This window comes from Schistocerca serialis, chromosome 9 (genome assembly GCF_023864345.2).
Source record: "Schistocerca serialis cubense isolate TAMUIC-IGC-003099 chromosome 9, iqSchSeri2.2, whole genome shotgun sequence".
Taxonomy (NCBI): Eukaryota; Metazoa; Arthropoda; class Insecta; order Orthoptera; family Acrididae; genus Schistocerca; species Schistocerca serialis.
In genome coordinates, this window is record NC_064646.1 from 87,055,594 (window position 1) to 87,072,729 (window position 17,136).

The window sequence follows — 17,136 nt, forward strand, 5'->3', positions numbered from 1 at the left end:
GAATCTGGTGCAGAGTGCACCCTCCGTCAAACGCCGCACGGTGATTTACTTCTGATGGGGACAAAGGTGTGGGCAGAGTGTGCGGGGCCCGTCCCGTCGTGGCAGTGTTGACGGCCGCAGGCTGGCCTGAAGCCCCCCCCCCCCCCCCCCCCGCGCCCACTACCCATGGCTTCCCCCACCACCTGCCGCCGTGGCGCGCGCCCCGCGTGGCGCCAGGCCTGCCGCCCGCCACGCCACTCAGTCAGTCGGGTCCGCGCTGCCGCCCCGCCAACAACTCGTCCGCGTAGACCGCCACCGCCGCCGCCACAGTCCGCGCGCGCCATGGGGCCCTCCACGTCCAGCTCACCCGCGATGCTCGCAGCCGCCGCTGCCGTGCTTCTGGTGGCCTCGGGGCGCGGCGCCGCCGCCGGCAGCTGCCGCGAGGCCAAGCTCTGCTGCCCCGGCCGCGACTCCTCGTGCGTCGTGCAGAAGGCGCCCATCAACGCCATCATCGAGGACCTCAGCGACAAGCCGTGCTATTGCGACCACGCCTGCCTCAAGCTGGGCGACTGCTGCACCGACTTCAAGGACGCCTGCGGAGGTGAGTAACCGCGGCTCCGCTCTGCGCTTTGTTTGCGTGCGCCGCGTCCATTGTCTCTGGAGGCACCACTGTGCCCCATTCTACGGAAACCTAGCATGTCGGGCATTTTGGTCGCGCCTATCCGTAAATGGTGCCCCTCATTCCCGCACCGTCAGCTGAGTAACCCACTAGCCTAATTTACTGATCACCATCTACCACATCAGTATTCTACAAACCTCTGTGAAGTGCGAGGCAAAGGGTACATTCCATTGTGTCCCGTATTAGGTCCTAATAACTAGGGTTTCTTCCTGTTACATTAGCGTACGGAGCTCGAAAAGAATGTTGTGCAATGTAATTATGTTAATTGCGGGCATCAGCATACAAATTACCAAATTTTGAAATAAATGACTCACACTGGTTATAGTATACTTTGTACTGAAATTCACAACCTGTTTCGCGTCAACTGAAGACGCATCCTCAGGTGATAAAAATTATTTTTAACGTGTCATCGCCGAGAGATAACTGTCTTAGAGCCATTCCCCGTCATTCACGTCAAGCTGTAAACAAAAAGCGCGCTAAAAGCAGTAGTCCATATTTAAAACGAAAGGGGAGCAGAACCGTGCCACGAGCAGGACGGTGCTTGAGCGGCAGCAGGTAAGTCGGTATTTCAGTTGACGTGAAACCAACCGTGACTTTTAATAAAAAGTATTCTACGGCCAGTACAGATCATTTCTTTCGCAATGCGGTTAGTCTAATCTTGTCCTCGCGATTGTCACGGGAGTGGAACTTAGGGCGTTGTCGTACATTTCCAGTCGGGAATATCTTTCCAGAAACATTTTACATAGGCTTTCATAGGACACAATTACCGGCGTATTCTTTGCGACAGACCCAGCGACCGTTTTGCTATCTAACATTTATCCTTTATTTCGCCGTCTCAGTCGCACATTTATTTTTATTGTTATGCTACAGCTAGTTTCGATCAAAGTTGATAATCTTAACGTAGGATTTCCTGAACAGAACTTCCACGTCTGGGGTGCATGGCGAGACCGTGATTTAATATAAAAACGACCGGTTTCGGAGAAAACAATATTCCCATCTTCAGGTGCACAAATTTCGCAGCCAGCTGAGAGGTGGTCGCATGCCGTAGACACCAGAGTCCACTGTGGAACAGGCGGACGTGACGCTTTGGTACGGAGTGAGTTCCGTCTGTTGTACAGTGCAGTCTAGTCTCCACGGCATGCAACCACCTCGCAAGTTACTACTGAATCTGTGCACCTGAAGGTGGGAAAATGGTTCTCCCGAAAGCGGCTGTGTTTATAGTAAATCAAAGTCATCATTAATGATCTTTAGACCTACAGAGAAAAAAATTAATGTGTACATAATTTTACAGTAAGCAGAAACGTGTGGTAAGTAACCGTTTTATGTTTAGGTGGCTGCGTAAGCAACCCATCGTATCCATGTGGAACTACACTATGCTATGCAACTGCTAAAACAGATAGCAGGTGGAGGAATATCAAAACAGCCGGCAGTGCATTTCAAATGGTGACATTCACACCGAATAATTGGCACCTGTTTTAAAGTGTCTACCAGTCCAGGTTTATAATTTTCATGACGCTCTCCGTCCGTTCTAACAAATCTGTGACTACTCGCGGTGCCCTTCTCTATTGTTATTATTGTTGTTGTTGTTGTTGCCGCTGTTGTTTGAAATGACGGCATTGTCAGAAGACAATGCGACGTCAACGTCAAGGTTTCTCGTTACGAAAGTTTTGAACCTGACATCGGTAGAGTGACGGTGGCAGCGTCTACTGACATAGCAGGATAACCTATTCTCGTCACGAGCACTCATTTTAGAGTAGCGTATTTTGTACTTTTTGTCTCTTCTCAGGCTTTGTGTTCTAGTATTTTCTGTTTTCTCCTGATACATTGAGGATTTGATAGGACTGGAATGCTTTTTTTACGACCGATCTCGCACAAGCGTGACAGATATGCGAAAATGAAAAATTCTCTACGAAAATGAGATACGTTTCGCAATACATGGACGAAGATGAAGCGCATATTGAGTAGCAAAGAGAGTGTAAGTTAATGAAACAATTCTCATTAAGTATCCTTTCTAACAGCGGAGAAAATCTGCTTTATTAAAGGGGAAATGAAAACTTTTTTGGTGTTAATTTGGCACGTAGAACGAAAACAACATAGCAAATAAATGCCGATGTTCTGACAAGTTTGAGCGACGCTTTACCTATTGCTTAACATCTCAGGAGTTTACCGTGCAAACTTTGACAGGATTTCCCGTTACGAATTCTACTTTGACCTTTAAATAAACTTTATCATTGCTTTTTAATTCTGGTAACAAGTCTATACTTTTGGTATCGCGGATGGTATCTCATAACTTTATCTCAACATGGTGTAATGGAAGTGGCGTTATGTTGACGTTCTGTCTCGACTAGCGAGAGGGTGACATCGCCTTGCGTTCCACCGACGCACAGTTCAAATTTACGTCCTGCTGCTTCTATGGCGCTGGAAATTGCAGACGTCAGCTGTAAAATATTTTTTTATGGAGAATAAAACGTAATCTCTTACAGTTTTTCTACACAGCTGTGCTTATTTTTTAAAATTTATTTGCAGTCGATTTCGAAATATTCATTCTTCATTAACAAGCACTTTTATGAATCATCATTCTTCTGACTGGCTTGATGCCACCCGCCAAGAATTCTTCTGCTGCGGTAACTTGTTCAACTCGGAGTGGTACTTGCACCCTAAGTACTGAGTTATGCTGGACGTAGACCTGCTGCAGTATCTGTCTTCCTTTACACTTTTTACGCCTACAGTTACCTCTAGTACCTTTACAATGGAGGTTATTCCCTGATGCCTTAACACATATCCTGTCACCCTGTCCCTTCCTCTTCCCTGTGTTTTCATTGTGTTCCTTTCTTCACCGATTCTCCGGAGAAATTTTCAACATTCTTCTGTAGCACAACATCTGAAAGGCTTTGATTATTTTGGTTCCAAGATAACAGAATCCCTTAACTTCGTCTGTTTCGTGATCACCAATGTCGATGCTGAGCTTTTCGCTGTTCTCCTTCCCGCTACTTCCCATTACTTTTGTCTTTTTCGGTTTACTCTCAAATCAAGCACTTAAGCAGTGTTATTTGTGCTTTCAGTGCTGTATCTCGTCGATAACAGTGATAAAGTGTCTGAAGATGAAGCCATGCTTGCTTGGAAATTGATTGAAAATCCGTTAAAAAAATTAATACTTGAGGGACAAGTATTGCACGAATAAGAGAACAAGGAAAATGAGAGAATAACAAAATAGGGGTATAATCGAATCAAAACTTAGCTGTTGCGTGGTACATGAAGCGTGAACATTTCCAAAGTGAAATCCACCAGGGAAATCTCCAATATCAGATTCCATTTGTTCTGTGCTACCTGCTGATATAATCATTGTTAATATAGATTACTGAATCCGCCATTTCTAAAAGGTCCTGTTGTTGTTGTTGTGATCTTCAGTCCTGAGACTGGTTTGATGCAGCTCTCCACGCTACTCTTCCAGTGCAAGCTCCTTCATCTCCCAGTACCTACTGCAACCTACATCCTTTTGAAACTGCTTAGTCTATTCATCTCGTGGCCTCTCTCTACGATTTTTACCCTCCACGCTGCCCTCTAATACTAAATTGGTGATCCCTTGATGCCTCAGAATATGTCCTACCAGCTGATCCCTTATTCTAGTCAAGTTGTGCCCCAAATTTCTCTTCTCCCCAATTCTGTTCAATACCTCCTCATTAGTTATGTGATCTACCCATCTAATCTTCATCATTATTCTGTAGCACCACATTTCGAAACATTCTATTCTCTTCTTGTCTAAACTATTTATCGCCCTCGTTTCACTTCCATACATGGCTACACTCTATACAAATACTTTCAGACACGACTTCCTGACACTTGAATCTATACTCGATGTTAACAAATTTTTCTTCTTCAGAAACGCTTTCCTTGCCAAGGCCAGTCTACATTTTATATCCTCTCTACTATGACCATCATCAGATATTTTGCTCCCCAAACAGCAAAACTCATTTACTACTCTAAGTGTCTCATTTCCTAATCTAATATCCTCACCATCACCCGATTTAATTCGACTACATTCCATTATCCTCGTTTTGTTTTTGTTGAAGTTCAACCTACATCCTCTTTTCAAGACGCCGTCCATTCCGTTCAGCTACTTTTCCAGGTGCTTTGCTGTCTCTGACAGAATTACAATATCACCGACAAACGGCAAAGTCTTCTCCATCGATTTTAATTCTTACTTTCAATTTTTCTTTTGTTTCCTTTACTGCTTGTTCAATATACAGATTGAATAACATCGGGGATAGCCTACAACCCTGTCTCACTCCCTTCCCAACCACCGCTTCCCTTTCATGCCCCTCAACTCTTATAATGCCATCTGGTTTCTGTACAAATTGTAAATAGCCTTTCGGTCTCTGTATTTGACCCCTGCCACCTTCATAATTTGAAAGAGAGTATTCCAGTCAACATTGTCAAAAGCCTTCTCTAAGTGTACAAATGCTGGAAACGTAGGTTTGCCTTTCCTTAATCTTTCTTCTAAGATAAGTCGTAGGGTCAGTATTGCCTCACGTGTTCCAGCATTTCTACAGAATCCAAACTGACCTTCCTCGAAGTCGGCTTCTACCAGTTATTCCATTCGTCTGTAAAGAATTCGTGTTAGTACTTTGCATCTGTGACTTATTAAACTGATAGTTCGGTAATTTTCACATCTGTCAACACCTGCTTTCTTTGGGATTGGAATTATTATATTCATCTTGAAGTCTAAGGGTATTACGCCTGTCTCATACATCTCGCTCACCAGATGGTAGAGTTTTGTCAGGGCTGGCTCTCCCAAGGCTATCAGTTGTTCTAACGGAATGTTGTCTACTCCTGGAACTTTGTTTGGACTTAGGTCTTTCAGTGGCCTGTTAAAATTTTCACTCAGTATCATATCTCTCACTTCATCTTCATCTACGACGTCTTCCATTAGTACATCGCCCTTGTACAAACCCTCTGTATAATCCTTCCATCTTTCTGCTTTCCCTTCTTTGCTTAGAACTGGGTTTCCATCTGAGCTCTTGATATTCATGCAAGTGGTTCTCTTTCCTCCAAGGGTCTCTTTAATTTTCCTTTCGGCAGTATCTATGTTCCCCCTAGTGATAAATGCCTCTACATCCTTACATTTATCCCGTAGCCATCCCTGCTTAGCCATTTTGCACTTCGTGTCGACCTCATTTTTGAGACGTTTGTATTCGTTTTTGCCTGCTTCATTTACTGCATTTTTATATTTTCTCCTTTCATCAATTAAATCCAATATTTCTCCTTTTACCCAAGGATTTCTACTAGTCTCGTCTTTTTACCTACTTTATCCTCTTCTGCCTTCTCTATTTCATCTCTCAAAGCAACCCATTGTTCTCCTACTGGATTTATTTCCCCTGTTGTTTTCAATCGTTCCGAAATGCTCTGCCTGAAGCTCTCTACAATGGTTCTTTCAGTTTATCCATGTCTGATCTCCTTAAATTCCCACCTTTTTGCAGTTTCTTTGGTTTCAGTCTACAGTTCATAATCAATAGATTGTCGTCAGAGTCCTCATCTACCCCTGGAAATGTCTTACAATTTAAAACTTGGTTCCTAAATCTCTATCTTACCATTGTATAACCTATCTGAAATCTTCCAGTGTCTCCAGGCCTCTTCCACGTATGTAACCTTCTTTAATGATTCTTAAGCCAAGTGTTAGCTATGATTTTGTTAGGCACTGCGCAAAATTCTACCAGGCGGCTTCCCCTTTCATTCCTTACCCCCAGTCCATATTTACGTACTACTTTCCCTTCTCTCCCTTTTCTTACTATCGAATTCCAGTCCCCAATGACTATTAAATTGTCGTCCCCCTTAACTGTCTGAATAATTTCTTTTATCACATCATACATTTCATCAATCTCTTCATCATCTGCGGCGCTAGTTGGCATATAAACTTGTACTACTGTGGTAGGCGTGGGATTCGTGTCTATCTTGGCTGCAATAACGCGTTCACTATGCCATTCATAGTAGCTCATCCGCTCTCCTATTTTTTATTCATTATTGAACCTACTCCTGCATTACCCCTATTTGATTTTGTATTTATAACCCAGTACTCACCTGACCAGAAGTCTTGTTCCTCCTGCCACCGAACTTCACTAATTCCCAAAATATCTAGCTTTAACCTATCTATTTCCCTTTTTAAATTTTCTAACCTATTTACCCGATTAAGCGATCTAACATTCCACGCTCCGATCGGAGAACGCCAGTTTTATTTCTCCTGATAATTACATCCTCCTGAGTAGTCCCCGCCCAGAGATCGGAATGGGGGACTATTTTACCCCCGGAATATTTTACCCAGGAGGACGCCGTCATCATTTAACCATACAGTAAAGCTGCATGCCCTCGGGAAAAATTACGGCTGTAGTTTCCCCTTGCTTTCAGCCGTTCGCAGTACCAGCGCAGCAAGGCCGTTTTGGTTAATGTTATAAGGCCAGATCAGCCAATCATCCAGACAGTTGAGCCTGCAACTTTTGAAAATTCTAGTGTCCCTCTTCAGGAGCCACACGTTTTACTGGCCTCTCAACAGATACTCCTGCGTTGTTGTTGCACCTACGGTACGGCTATCTGTATCGCTGAGGCACGCAAGCCTCCCCACCAATGGCAAGGTCCATGGTTCATGGAGGGGCCGGGTACTGTTCACTGTACCATATATTAACGTTTCATTCGTGGATGGCGCCGGCCACTATGACTGAGCGGTTCTAAGCGCTTCAGTCTGGAACCGCGCTGCTGCTACGGTCGCAGGTTCGAATCCTGCCTCGGGCATGGATGTATGTGATGTTCTTAGGTTGGTTAGGTTTAAGTAGTTCTAAGTCTAGGGGATTGATTACCTCAGATGGTAAGTCCCATAGCGCTTAGAGCAATTTGAACCATGGATGGCGCATTGGAAAAAAATGATTACTTCTCTTTCTTTGTGGTGGTGTTAAGTCCTGCGTGACCAAACTGCTGAGGTCATGAGTCCCTAGGCATACACATTACTTAATCTAACTTCAACTTACGGTAAGGACAACACACACACACACACACACACACACACACACACACACACACACACACACACATGCCCGAGGGAGGACTCGTACCTCCGACGGAGAGAGCAGCGCGAACCGTGGCAAGGCGCCTAAGACCGCGCTGCTACCTAGCGCGGCTCTCTTTCTTTGTACGAGCTGTTACATTGCTGCACTATATCTATGGCATAGTATACGCAGGACATTGAATTTTCATAGTTTTCGCACTGAAGGCCCTTTCATAACATTTTCTAAGTAGGTCCTACAAGTATACTCGCAAAACATACTACAGTGAGTGGCGGAGAGTACTTTGTTTCTTTTACCCCGTTTCGTTACAAAGTTGCGGATGGTGCGAAGGAAGAAGCATTGTTGATAAGTCCCCGTGTGATCTCGAACCTCTCTGACTTTACGTTCATAGTATTTTCGCAACACAGACCTTCCCAACAGGAAACAATATATTGGCAGCATCTTCTAGCGACTTCGCTCTCAGAATTTTAACATTGAATCACACAGTGATGTACAACACCTCTTTTGTAGCGTCTACAAGGACAGTGCCGCGTTCGGGTGTACTAAACGAATCTGTGCTTGCCGCTCTTTCGATCTTGTGTATTTCTTCTACCAATTCCACCAAATACTGATCCCAGAATGGCGAGCAATCTTATAGTATCGGTCCAACGGGATTTTTGTAAACTATCTCTTTCGTGTGCGGACTGCACTTCCTGTGGATTCTTCCATTATCAGACATACGCCATTCTGAAGACTGCTTTTATGTGGTCGTTGGGCTTCAAATTGCTCCGTACGCATTCTCCCAGATATGGGATGAATGCAGCCTGCAGTGGTGGACCCGCCATAGGATAGTCGCAGGTGTTAGCCACTTGGCGGAGTATCGCAGAAGTGCCGGTCAGACTGGATGCAGTTTTTAGGCGGTTTTCCATATCCGACTAGGTGAATACCGGGCTCGTACCTGCGTCCCGCGTCTATAATACGATTCGAAAACCTTTCGCCACCGTTCCCACACTTCCACATGAAATGTAACTCTAGACGCAGTCAGATGGTGTAAAAGTTAGATGGGGTACGTACATGATGTCCCGCGGAATTGGGGGAAGGGAGGCGGTGGAAGTGGAGGCGATATGAAGAGCATCCGGCCTCCAAGAAGTCTCATAAGACTGTTTCGTGAAATATAATAAAATGTAACACGTACAGCCGTCTTTACGATGTTACTTGTTACATGGCTACCACTTTCGGTGCTTCACTGCACAATCTTCAGGTCTTAACTGATGCTGATGGGATTAACTCTAATTGTACACACGATTCATCAGTGGCCAATGTCTATGAATTGTCTTTCGCGAACTATCTGTAACAACGATGAGGTGTTTCTAACTATCAACTACCAACCAACTACCGTGTAAAATGGCTCTGAGCACTATGGGAATTAACATCTGATGTCATCAGTCCCCTAGAACTTAGAACTACTTAAACCTAACTAACCTAAGGACATCACACGTATCCATGCCCGAGGCAGGATTCGAACCTACGGCCGTAAGGAACTACCGTGTAAGTCAGAGCAGCTACTGTGTGAGTCGTTGTAGTAAAGAGCAATGTGCGGACATTTTTATCGCTGCTACACTTCAACTGTTCCACAATTTCTTACGAACAAGGAAGATGTTAAATTCTGACTATGGCTTTGTCTTTCGAAAGAGACAGAGGTGTTCATAGTTAGACGTTTTATTGAAATACATTCGACGTGTCTGCAGGGTTAATACTAACGTGATAGTTACTCATATACATTAAATATAGGTAGAGCAAAACTATCGTGAGATTAATTTACGCACTTAACTATTTTTCTTGGAATTTTTTAACCTAAATATCCGTATTTTTCTGTTGTACAGAGTGTTATGCTACACGTTGCCGGCCCATGGTAAGGTGCGTTAGTGTTTGCAGCTTCGGAGAATATTTCATTTTGTTTTCTGCTACTAACGATTTAAAACTCATTGGCGCTAACCATTAGCTGGGTAACAATAAGCGCATTGCACACCATGTGAAATTACGCAATCCACTAAGCAATCAAGTTCAAGTCATCTGCCCTCGCCGCGCGGGATTATCCGTGCGGTCTGATACGCTGCAGTCATGGACCGCACGGCTGGTCCCGGCGGAGGTTCGAGTCCTCCCTCGGGCATGGGTGTGTGTATTTGTTCTTAGGATAATTTAGGTTAAGTAGTGTGTAAGCTTAGGGACTGATGACCTTAGCAGTTAAGTCCCATATGATTTCACACACATTTGAACGTTTTTTGAACATCTGCCCTCATATCAAAAACAACACTGTCAAATCACGTTAGTCTGGTCACCTGTCATAGGCTTGACCAACTAACTTTTGCAATGCGTACCGGTGCGAGACGTACAGGAAGAGAGTCATCGAGGTTCTTGCAGAGATATCAGGGATGAGGACCGGTGGCGCCAACAGCCTGATTGAAATGGTCCCACAGATCTCTGACTGGCTTTAAATCTGGGCAGTGTGGTGGCCGGGAGGGTAAGGCCAACTCTTCCTGGTGCTGAAGCTTCCTGGCAGATTAAAACTGTGTGCCGGACCGACACTCGAACTCGGGACCTTTGCCTTTCGCGGGCAAGTGCTCTACCAACTGAGCTACCCAAGCACGACTCACGACCCGTCCTCACAGCTTCAATTCTGCCAGTACCTCGCCTCCTACCTTCCAAACTTCATAGAAGCTCTCCTGCGAGCCTTGCAGAACCAGCACTCCTAGAAGAGAGGATATTGCGGAGACATGGCTTGGCCACAGCCTGGGGGATGTTTCCAGAATGAGATTTTCACTCTGCAGCGGTGTGCGCTGATATGAAACTTCCTGGTGCTCTTAGAACCACACACGTACCCTGCCCGCTGTATGAAGCTTTGCATTGTCCTGCTGTGAGATGAAATTCTGCCGAGGAAAAACGAACTGCTTGCAGGGGTTGATATGGTCCCTAATGAAACATACACACTTGTGTTGATCCATCGTGTCTTCCAGAATGATGAGATCACGCAGGAAATGCCACGAAAACATTCCCCATACCATAACGCTTCGCCCTCCGTTCTGGACACTTCCGACGATTGTTACACAGCGTTTACATTCAGACGCTGTACTCGCCAACAGCCATCTGTTCGATGGGCGTAAAACGTGATTCATCTGAAAAGGCTACCTGTCGCTAGTGACTGGACGTCCAGTTACGGCATTGGGGAGCAAATTCCAGCCTTCATCACCGATGAACAGAGTTTCTCGAGTGCGTCTGCTGTTGAGGCATATACGCAGCAACGTTCGCTGAACGGACGTTGAGGAGACATTGCTGGTAGCCCCTTAGTTGCTCAACAGTTGCACAGCTATTCATTCGAACCCATCCTCCTTATCATCTATGACCAGTGGTGCACCACAGTTGCTTCGGCGCCGGTTTTGAATAGCCACGGTATACTTTAACCCCTGTGGCAGGCGAACTTGTTGCAAACTTAGCCGTGGTCCAAAAAGCCAATCATAATGCCGTCTTGCACGTCAAATAAATCGCCCCGTTTCAGCGCCGTTTTTCGCATTGCCCCCTCCCCGACCCTTTTTATTACACCCTCCACTGCTAGTGCTGCCACCGGTCGTCTGTGAGTGGTTATTGCACGTTGACGTCGAACATAGACGGTGGCCACATTAATCTGACTGGACCGTGTAATAAAAATTGTCATGTTACGAAGCAGTAAATTTTCAGGAAGAAGTTTGTTTATCACCCTCTACAACTAAGTTTACCAAATCCAGATTAACATGCCGACTACGTAAAGGCACGGTATGAAGGCCAAGAAGAAGGAAAATACGACTTCTATTAGTTGTTCGGCAATCATGTAATCATACAATAGTGAGTCTTTTCCCTTACATATGCTCAATACTTTACATTTTTTGCGTCGAAATGTATGACAATTGTTACTGTTCTTTGTAGGAACCCAGGGTGCGCTGTTAGTCGAACTACAGGGCTATTACAAATGATTGAAGCGATTTCATAAATTCACTGTAGCTTCATTCATTGACATATGGTCACGACACACTACACATACGTAGAAAAACTCATAAAGTTTTGTTCGGCTGAAGCCGCACTTCAGGTTTCTGAGGCCAGAGCGCTCGAGAGCGCAGTGAGACAAAATGGCGACAGGAGCCGAGAAAGCGTATGTCGTGCTTGAAATGCACTCACATCAGTCACTCATAACAGTGCAACGACACTTCAGGACGAAGTTCAATAAAGATCCACTAACTGCTAAGTCCATTCGGCGATGGTATGCGCAGTTTAAAGCTTCTGGATGCCTCTGTAAGGGGAAATCAACGGGTCGACCTGCAGTGAGCGAAGAAACGGTTGAACGCGTGCGGGCAAGTTTCACGCGTAGCCCGCGGAAGTCGACGAATAAAGCAAGCAGAGAGCTAAACGTACCACAGCCGACGGTTTGGAAAATCTTACGGAAAAGGCTAAAGCAGAAGCCTTACCGTTTACAATTGCTACAAGCCCTGACACCCGATGACAAAGTCAAACGCTTTGAATTTTCGGCGCGGTTGCAACAGCTCATGGAAGAGGATGCGTTCAGTGCGAAACTTGTTTTCAGTGATGAAGCAACATTTTTTTCTTAATGGTGAAGTGAACAGACACAATGTGCGAATATGGGTGGTAGAGAATCCTCACGCATTCGTGCAGCAAGTTCGCAATTCACCAAAAGTTAACGTGTTTCGTGCAATCTCACGGTTTAAAGTTTACGGCCCCTTTTTCTTCTGCGAAAAAAACGTTACAGGACACGTGTATCTGGACATGCTGGGAAATTGGCTCATGCCACAACTGGAGACCGACAGCGCCGACTTCATCTTTCAACAGGATGGTGCTCCACCGCACTTCCATGATGATGTTCGGCATTTCTTAAACAGGAGATTGGAAAACCGATGGATCGGTCGTGGTGGAGATCATGATCAGCAATACATGTCATGGCCTCCACACTCTCCCGACTTAACCCCATGCGATTTCTTTCTGTGGGGTTATGTGAAAGATTCAGTGTTTAAACCTCCTCTACCAAGAAACGTGCCAGAACTGCGAGCTCGCATCAACGATGCTTTCGAACTCATTGATGGGGACATGCTGCGCCGAGTGTGGGAGGAACTTGATTATCGACTTGATGTCTGCCGAATCACTAAAGGGGCACATATCGAACATTTGTGAATGCCTAAAAAAACTTTTTGAGTTTTTGTATGTGTGTGCAAAGCATTGTGAAAATATCTCAAATAATAAAGTTATTGTAGAGCTGTGAAATCGCTACAATCATTTGTAATAACCCTGTAGATATCCCATACACTTGAGCCGTATCCAAGGACGACTCGCGCAACTGTTTTGTTTGCAATGTCTTTCGGAGGCAAAATGAAGTTTCCCAGTTTCCAATGCGTGAGTCGTAGCCCGTTTGATTTGCTTTCAAGTGATCCTTTGCGATTGTTCGACTTCATCTGCCGCACAATATCAGTCCCAAATATTTGCAGGACGTAACTGCCTCCATGTGTATTTCATTGGTCTGCAGATAAGGGAAATCACGCTTTTCGTTGCGTGAGATGCGTAAGGTTCTGCGTTAGTTGCCAATTTCTGCATCTGCTGATTTTTGCCGAGATCTGTCGCAGTAGTAACAACAGCCTGTTGTAGTGGCAATAAGGTTATGTAGTAACGTCTCGTCCGTTTTCATTCACGGATGTAGCTCGAGAATATTCCCTATTTAACTGTCATTGGTGGAGCTGTGGCTATTCCAAACGTCTCATAATCTACGCATTTAGAAAGTAGACATCCCCGACAATCCTGGTTTCCATCAACAAAAGTCGTTCGTGACATTTTTGTAGTTATATACAAATTCGCTATGTTAGGCATACAGCAACTGTGCGTAATCAGTTTGGTTACTTTTTATGTGGAGTTTCGAGAGAAATGCGCCATTTTGGAATATTTGACGACAGTTTACGTATCTTCTCTCTGAACATATGGACCACATGTGTCTTTCTTTATATACATTGTGTGTCAATTGCATGACATGAACCCACAAACGCGCACACTTGCAAGAATTCAAATATAGTCTGCACTGGCGATTGATGAACTGCAACATCCGCGGTCCACATGCAATTTTCCCGTAGACTATGAATGACCCGAATCCAATGATTGGAGTACTTCATGTTGAGAAATAGAAGCAGCAATGTTTTACTTTGTAGAAAACTTTCTATAGCCAAGATCTTATAAATATTTGTTTCCGACAATCGGTTTCGACAGGTTTTGCCGCCATAATAATATGTAACACGTTATGAAAAGTTTTGTCGAAGATAAAAGGCTTAAAATAAAAAAGCTTCCTGTGCACATGGCCATGTCCATACATGTATCGCTCACAGATGACTGTTACCTCTTAAAAGAAACAATGTACAGAAAATGTAGAAAAGCACATCCGTTTGCATTAGCGTGAGATGTTCTCTTCATTTTGGAAGACCAGAAGACGACAGCAAAGCCTGTCGGAACCGGTTGTCGAAAATAAGTAAGTAATTCTGCGATATTGGCTATAGAAAGCTTTTTACCAAATCAAATGCTCGCTAGGCTAGCATACCCCAAGCAAGGTAGTCTAACTGGGTTTCGCAGCGGCTGAAATGAAATGCTGGAGGATCAGAGACCAAATTTAGATGTATCCTCATTTCTCAGAGAGCTTCAGACGAACGCATTAGTGATTAGATTTAATTCACCATCTCCTCTTCGCTTCCTGACGTTTCACAGTATCGCTCTTGTGCTCCGTTTTCGTTGACTTTTCGATGTGAGGTTAAATTTAATCCTGCGCCTTGACTTCAGTTCTTACTCAGAAATCCAGTTACTATATTCGTATTTTATGAAGAGTGCACTTCTCATTTCTCCACCTTTACTGAAAAGTAATGAATACATCAAATGTAACTTTTTTTTTTGCAGCTCAGCCACTTACTTGCAAATTTTGTTGATATAATAATTACTACAGTTAACAACTACTGTGGTTGCAACAGCAGAATAACACTATGCTTCGCCATTTGTAGATGGCCGGCTGTTTGATTTTCAAACAGCTGATCATCCTATAATACCACCTGTTTCCGATCTGTCGTAGCTCGTATACTTACAGACACACCTACGCATTAATAAATGTAAGTAATTTCAAAGTCGCCTCCCGTATCTCTTTTTAAAATGAACTTCAGACGTCCAACACCTATTGTATCAAGTTTCGTTTGCCAGGAGCACTAAACGTTCACGTGAGCGTTTCTGATAACACCGACTTTGTGGCATATAACCGTTGTTTATAGGGACGTTAGTAGAAATCCAGGATACCTCCAGCTCCGCTAGAAACTAGAAACATACGGGACTGCCTCTTGTGATTCAACTACTGTGCAATGTGTGAGCATGTTACCTGCGCTCATTGTACAGAATGTAGCAGATATTGCATTTGTTTGCAGTACAACCTCTTTCTTCTGCTTTCGTTTGAGGACTACAGGGTGGAATTAGTGAAGCGAAAGAGTATAAGCGGAGATGCGAGCTGATATTATTCCAATTTTATTTTCACAGTTCTCACTGATACAGAGGGGCTTGGGGATTGGGTAAGAGGGGGGGGGGGGGGGCACTAGAAGTACGTACGTATCTCTCTGGAAACTGATCAATTTTTGTATCGGGTGTGGTTGTTATTACCTCACATGTTGCTTCTCCAGCTTGTCTAGAACGTTTGTACGAGGGTTATTCGGAAAGTAAGGAACGATCGGTTGGAAAATGGAAAATACAGTGAAAATCTGATGAAGCTTTGCACACATGCGTTGGGCACTGTGTCTAGTACGCCCGTCGATCGCATCATGTCGCTCTTTTCGGTTCTGAGCTCACAGTGAGAACATAAAGATGGCTAGAAACTAGCGTCTCCCGCCAAGTATGAAGGCCTTGCGAAAGATTTCGCCTGAAGCTATACAATCCGCATAACATAACTGTAATGCAGTTCCCTCTACACAATTCTCGGCCGCACTCTGCAGGGGCAATGAAGATGCTCCTGTAGCGTTTTCGATGGGAAGTGTTTGATCACAGACAAATTGGCTACCCCTGAGGTTCATCTCTGGTCAAATGAACCGCTGGGTATGAAGACAGTATTCTGACACAGGCAACGAGCTACAGTGCAGAGCAGAAAATTGTCGAAAAGCACTGGCGGCTGTCTTCTATAACGAGGGAACTGAAAAGTTGGTAGAACGCTACGACAGATGTCTAAGTCTGAGCGGCGACTGTATAGAGAAATAGCTGGAAGGTGTAGCTAACCGTTGCAAATAAAACAGTTTTTATTTTGGCTGTGGTTTCCATTTCGCGACCTATCGTTCCTTACTTTCCGAATAGCCCTCGTACAATGCTCCACATACCACAGACTTAATAGAATAGTATGGAAGAAATGTTCTGGCGCTTCATAAAAGAAGTGTCTTACACTTTTATTTAGTCTGTGTTAAGTGTTGCCTTCCTTGTTGTGGTGGTGGTGCGCGCCTATTAGGAGTTACCGGAGTTTACTTTCTCCCGTGAAAGTGTCCATTAAGACGGCGTTAGCAGCAGGTAGAGAAAGTACCATTTGCTGCCACTAGGTGGCAAACAGAGCAATCTCAATGTTCCGGCGCGGTGGCCTCACTTCCGGACCACATCGCTTGATGGCAGCGAAATATGCGGTAGCCCAGCATCACGGAGCGTGTTCTGCTCGATATGTCGCTACGCCTATGTTCCTGTACGTATTTATGCGTGATGCGCCACATTGGATACCCAGTGGGGCGAGGGGTTTTAAAACAGTCCATTTACTCGTGGTCTGTAATCCTTTCTCGTGCAGCCTGACCTTTATTCGTTTCATTTCCGTAAATAAAACATGGATTCGACTGCACCGCCGTAACGGTCAGGCATATCTGTCTCCCTGTAGCAGAAGGCGCTAACGCACGCCTTTGTGGTGGCGGGAGGTGGCTGGTTTCAGCTCGGTGGTGGAAGAAATTTTCATCGCCAGTTTTTGGCTTGCAAGGGTAGCGGCGGAGGCTGGAATGTGGTGATGGTAATTTTGGTTCTGGCGGAGGTGGTGGTCGTGGTCGTCATCGTCGTCGTCGTTTCGTCATCATCGTCACCGCTGCCGTAGTCGTAAGTCATCAGACTTAGTGTCTCTGGGATATATTCCTATACTCTAAGCTATGTCTCATTGAGTATGAGCTTATTGGCGGACCCCTTGGTACTGTTTGACGTGAGGAGACCATGTGTTGGCAGCGGGTTTCAACTCTCCCTTGTCTCTCATCGTCAATGACACAAACAGAATAAAAAGATTCATCTTACCAACTATGCTATGTAAACATTACATCCGACCTGGCGTCACTGCTTCACTTCCGCCAGTACCTCTCCACTACTTTTCAAGTTGAAGTCCTCTTGCGCACCCTGTCACCA

General features: G+C 44.8%; 1 protein-coding gene across 1 annotated transcript; it reads left to right on the forward strand.

Annotated features, from left to right (window-relative positions):
* The first annotated feature begins 263 nt into the window (after positions 1 to 263).
* On the forward strand, positions 264 to 588 carry LOC126419771 (somatomedin-B and thrombospondin type-1 domain-containing protein-like). The gene has a single exon (XM_050086944.1). The coding sequence runs from the start codon at positions 322 to 324 to the stop codon at positions 586 to 588; it is 267 nt and encodes an 88-aa protein (XP_049942901.1). The 5' UTR covers positions 264 to 321.
* The last annotated feature ends 16,548 nt before the right edge of the window (positions 589 to 17,136 follow it).

Coding starts and splice junctions, on each gene's coding strand:
- LOC126419771 (XM_050086944.1), top strand. CDS start 322: ATGGGGCCCTCCACGTCCAGCTCACCCGCGATGCTCGCAGCCGCCGCT.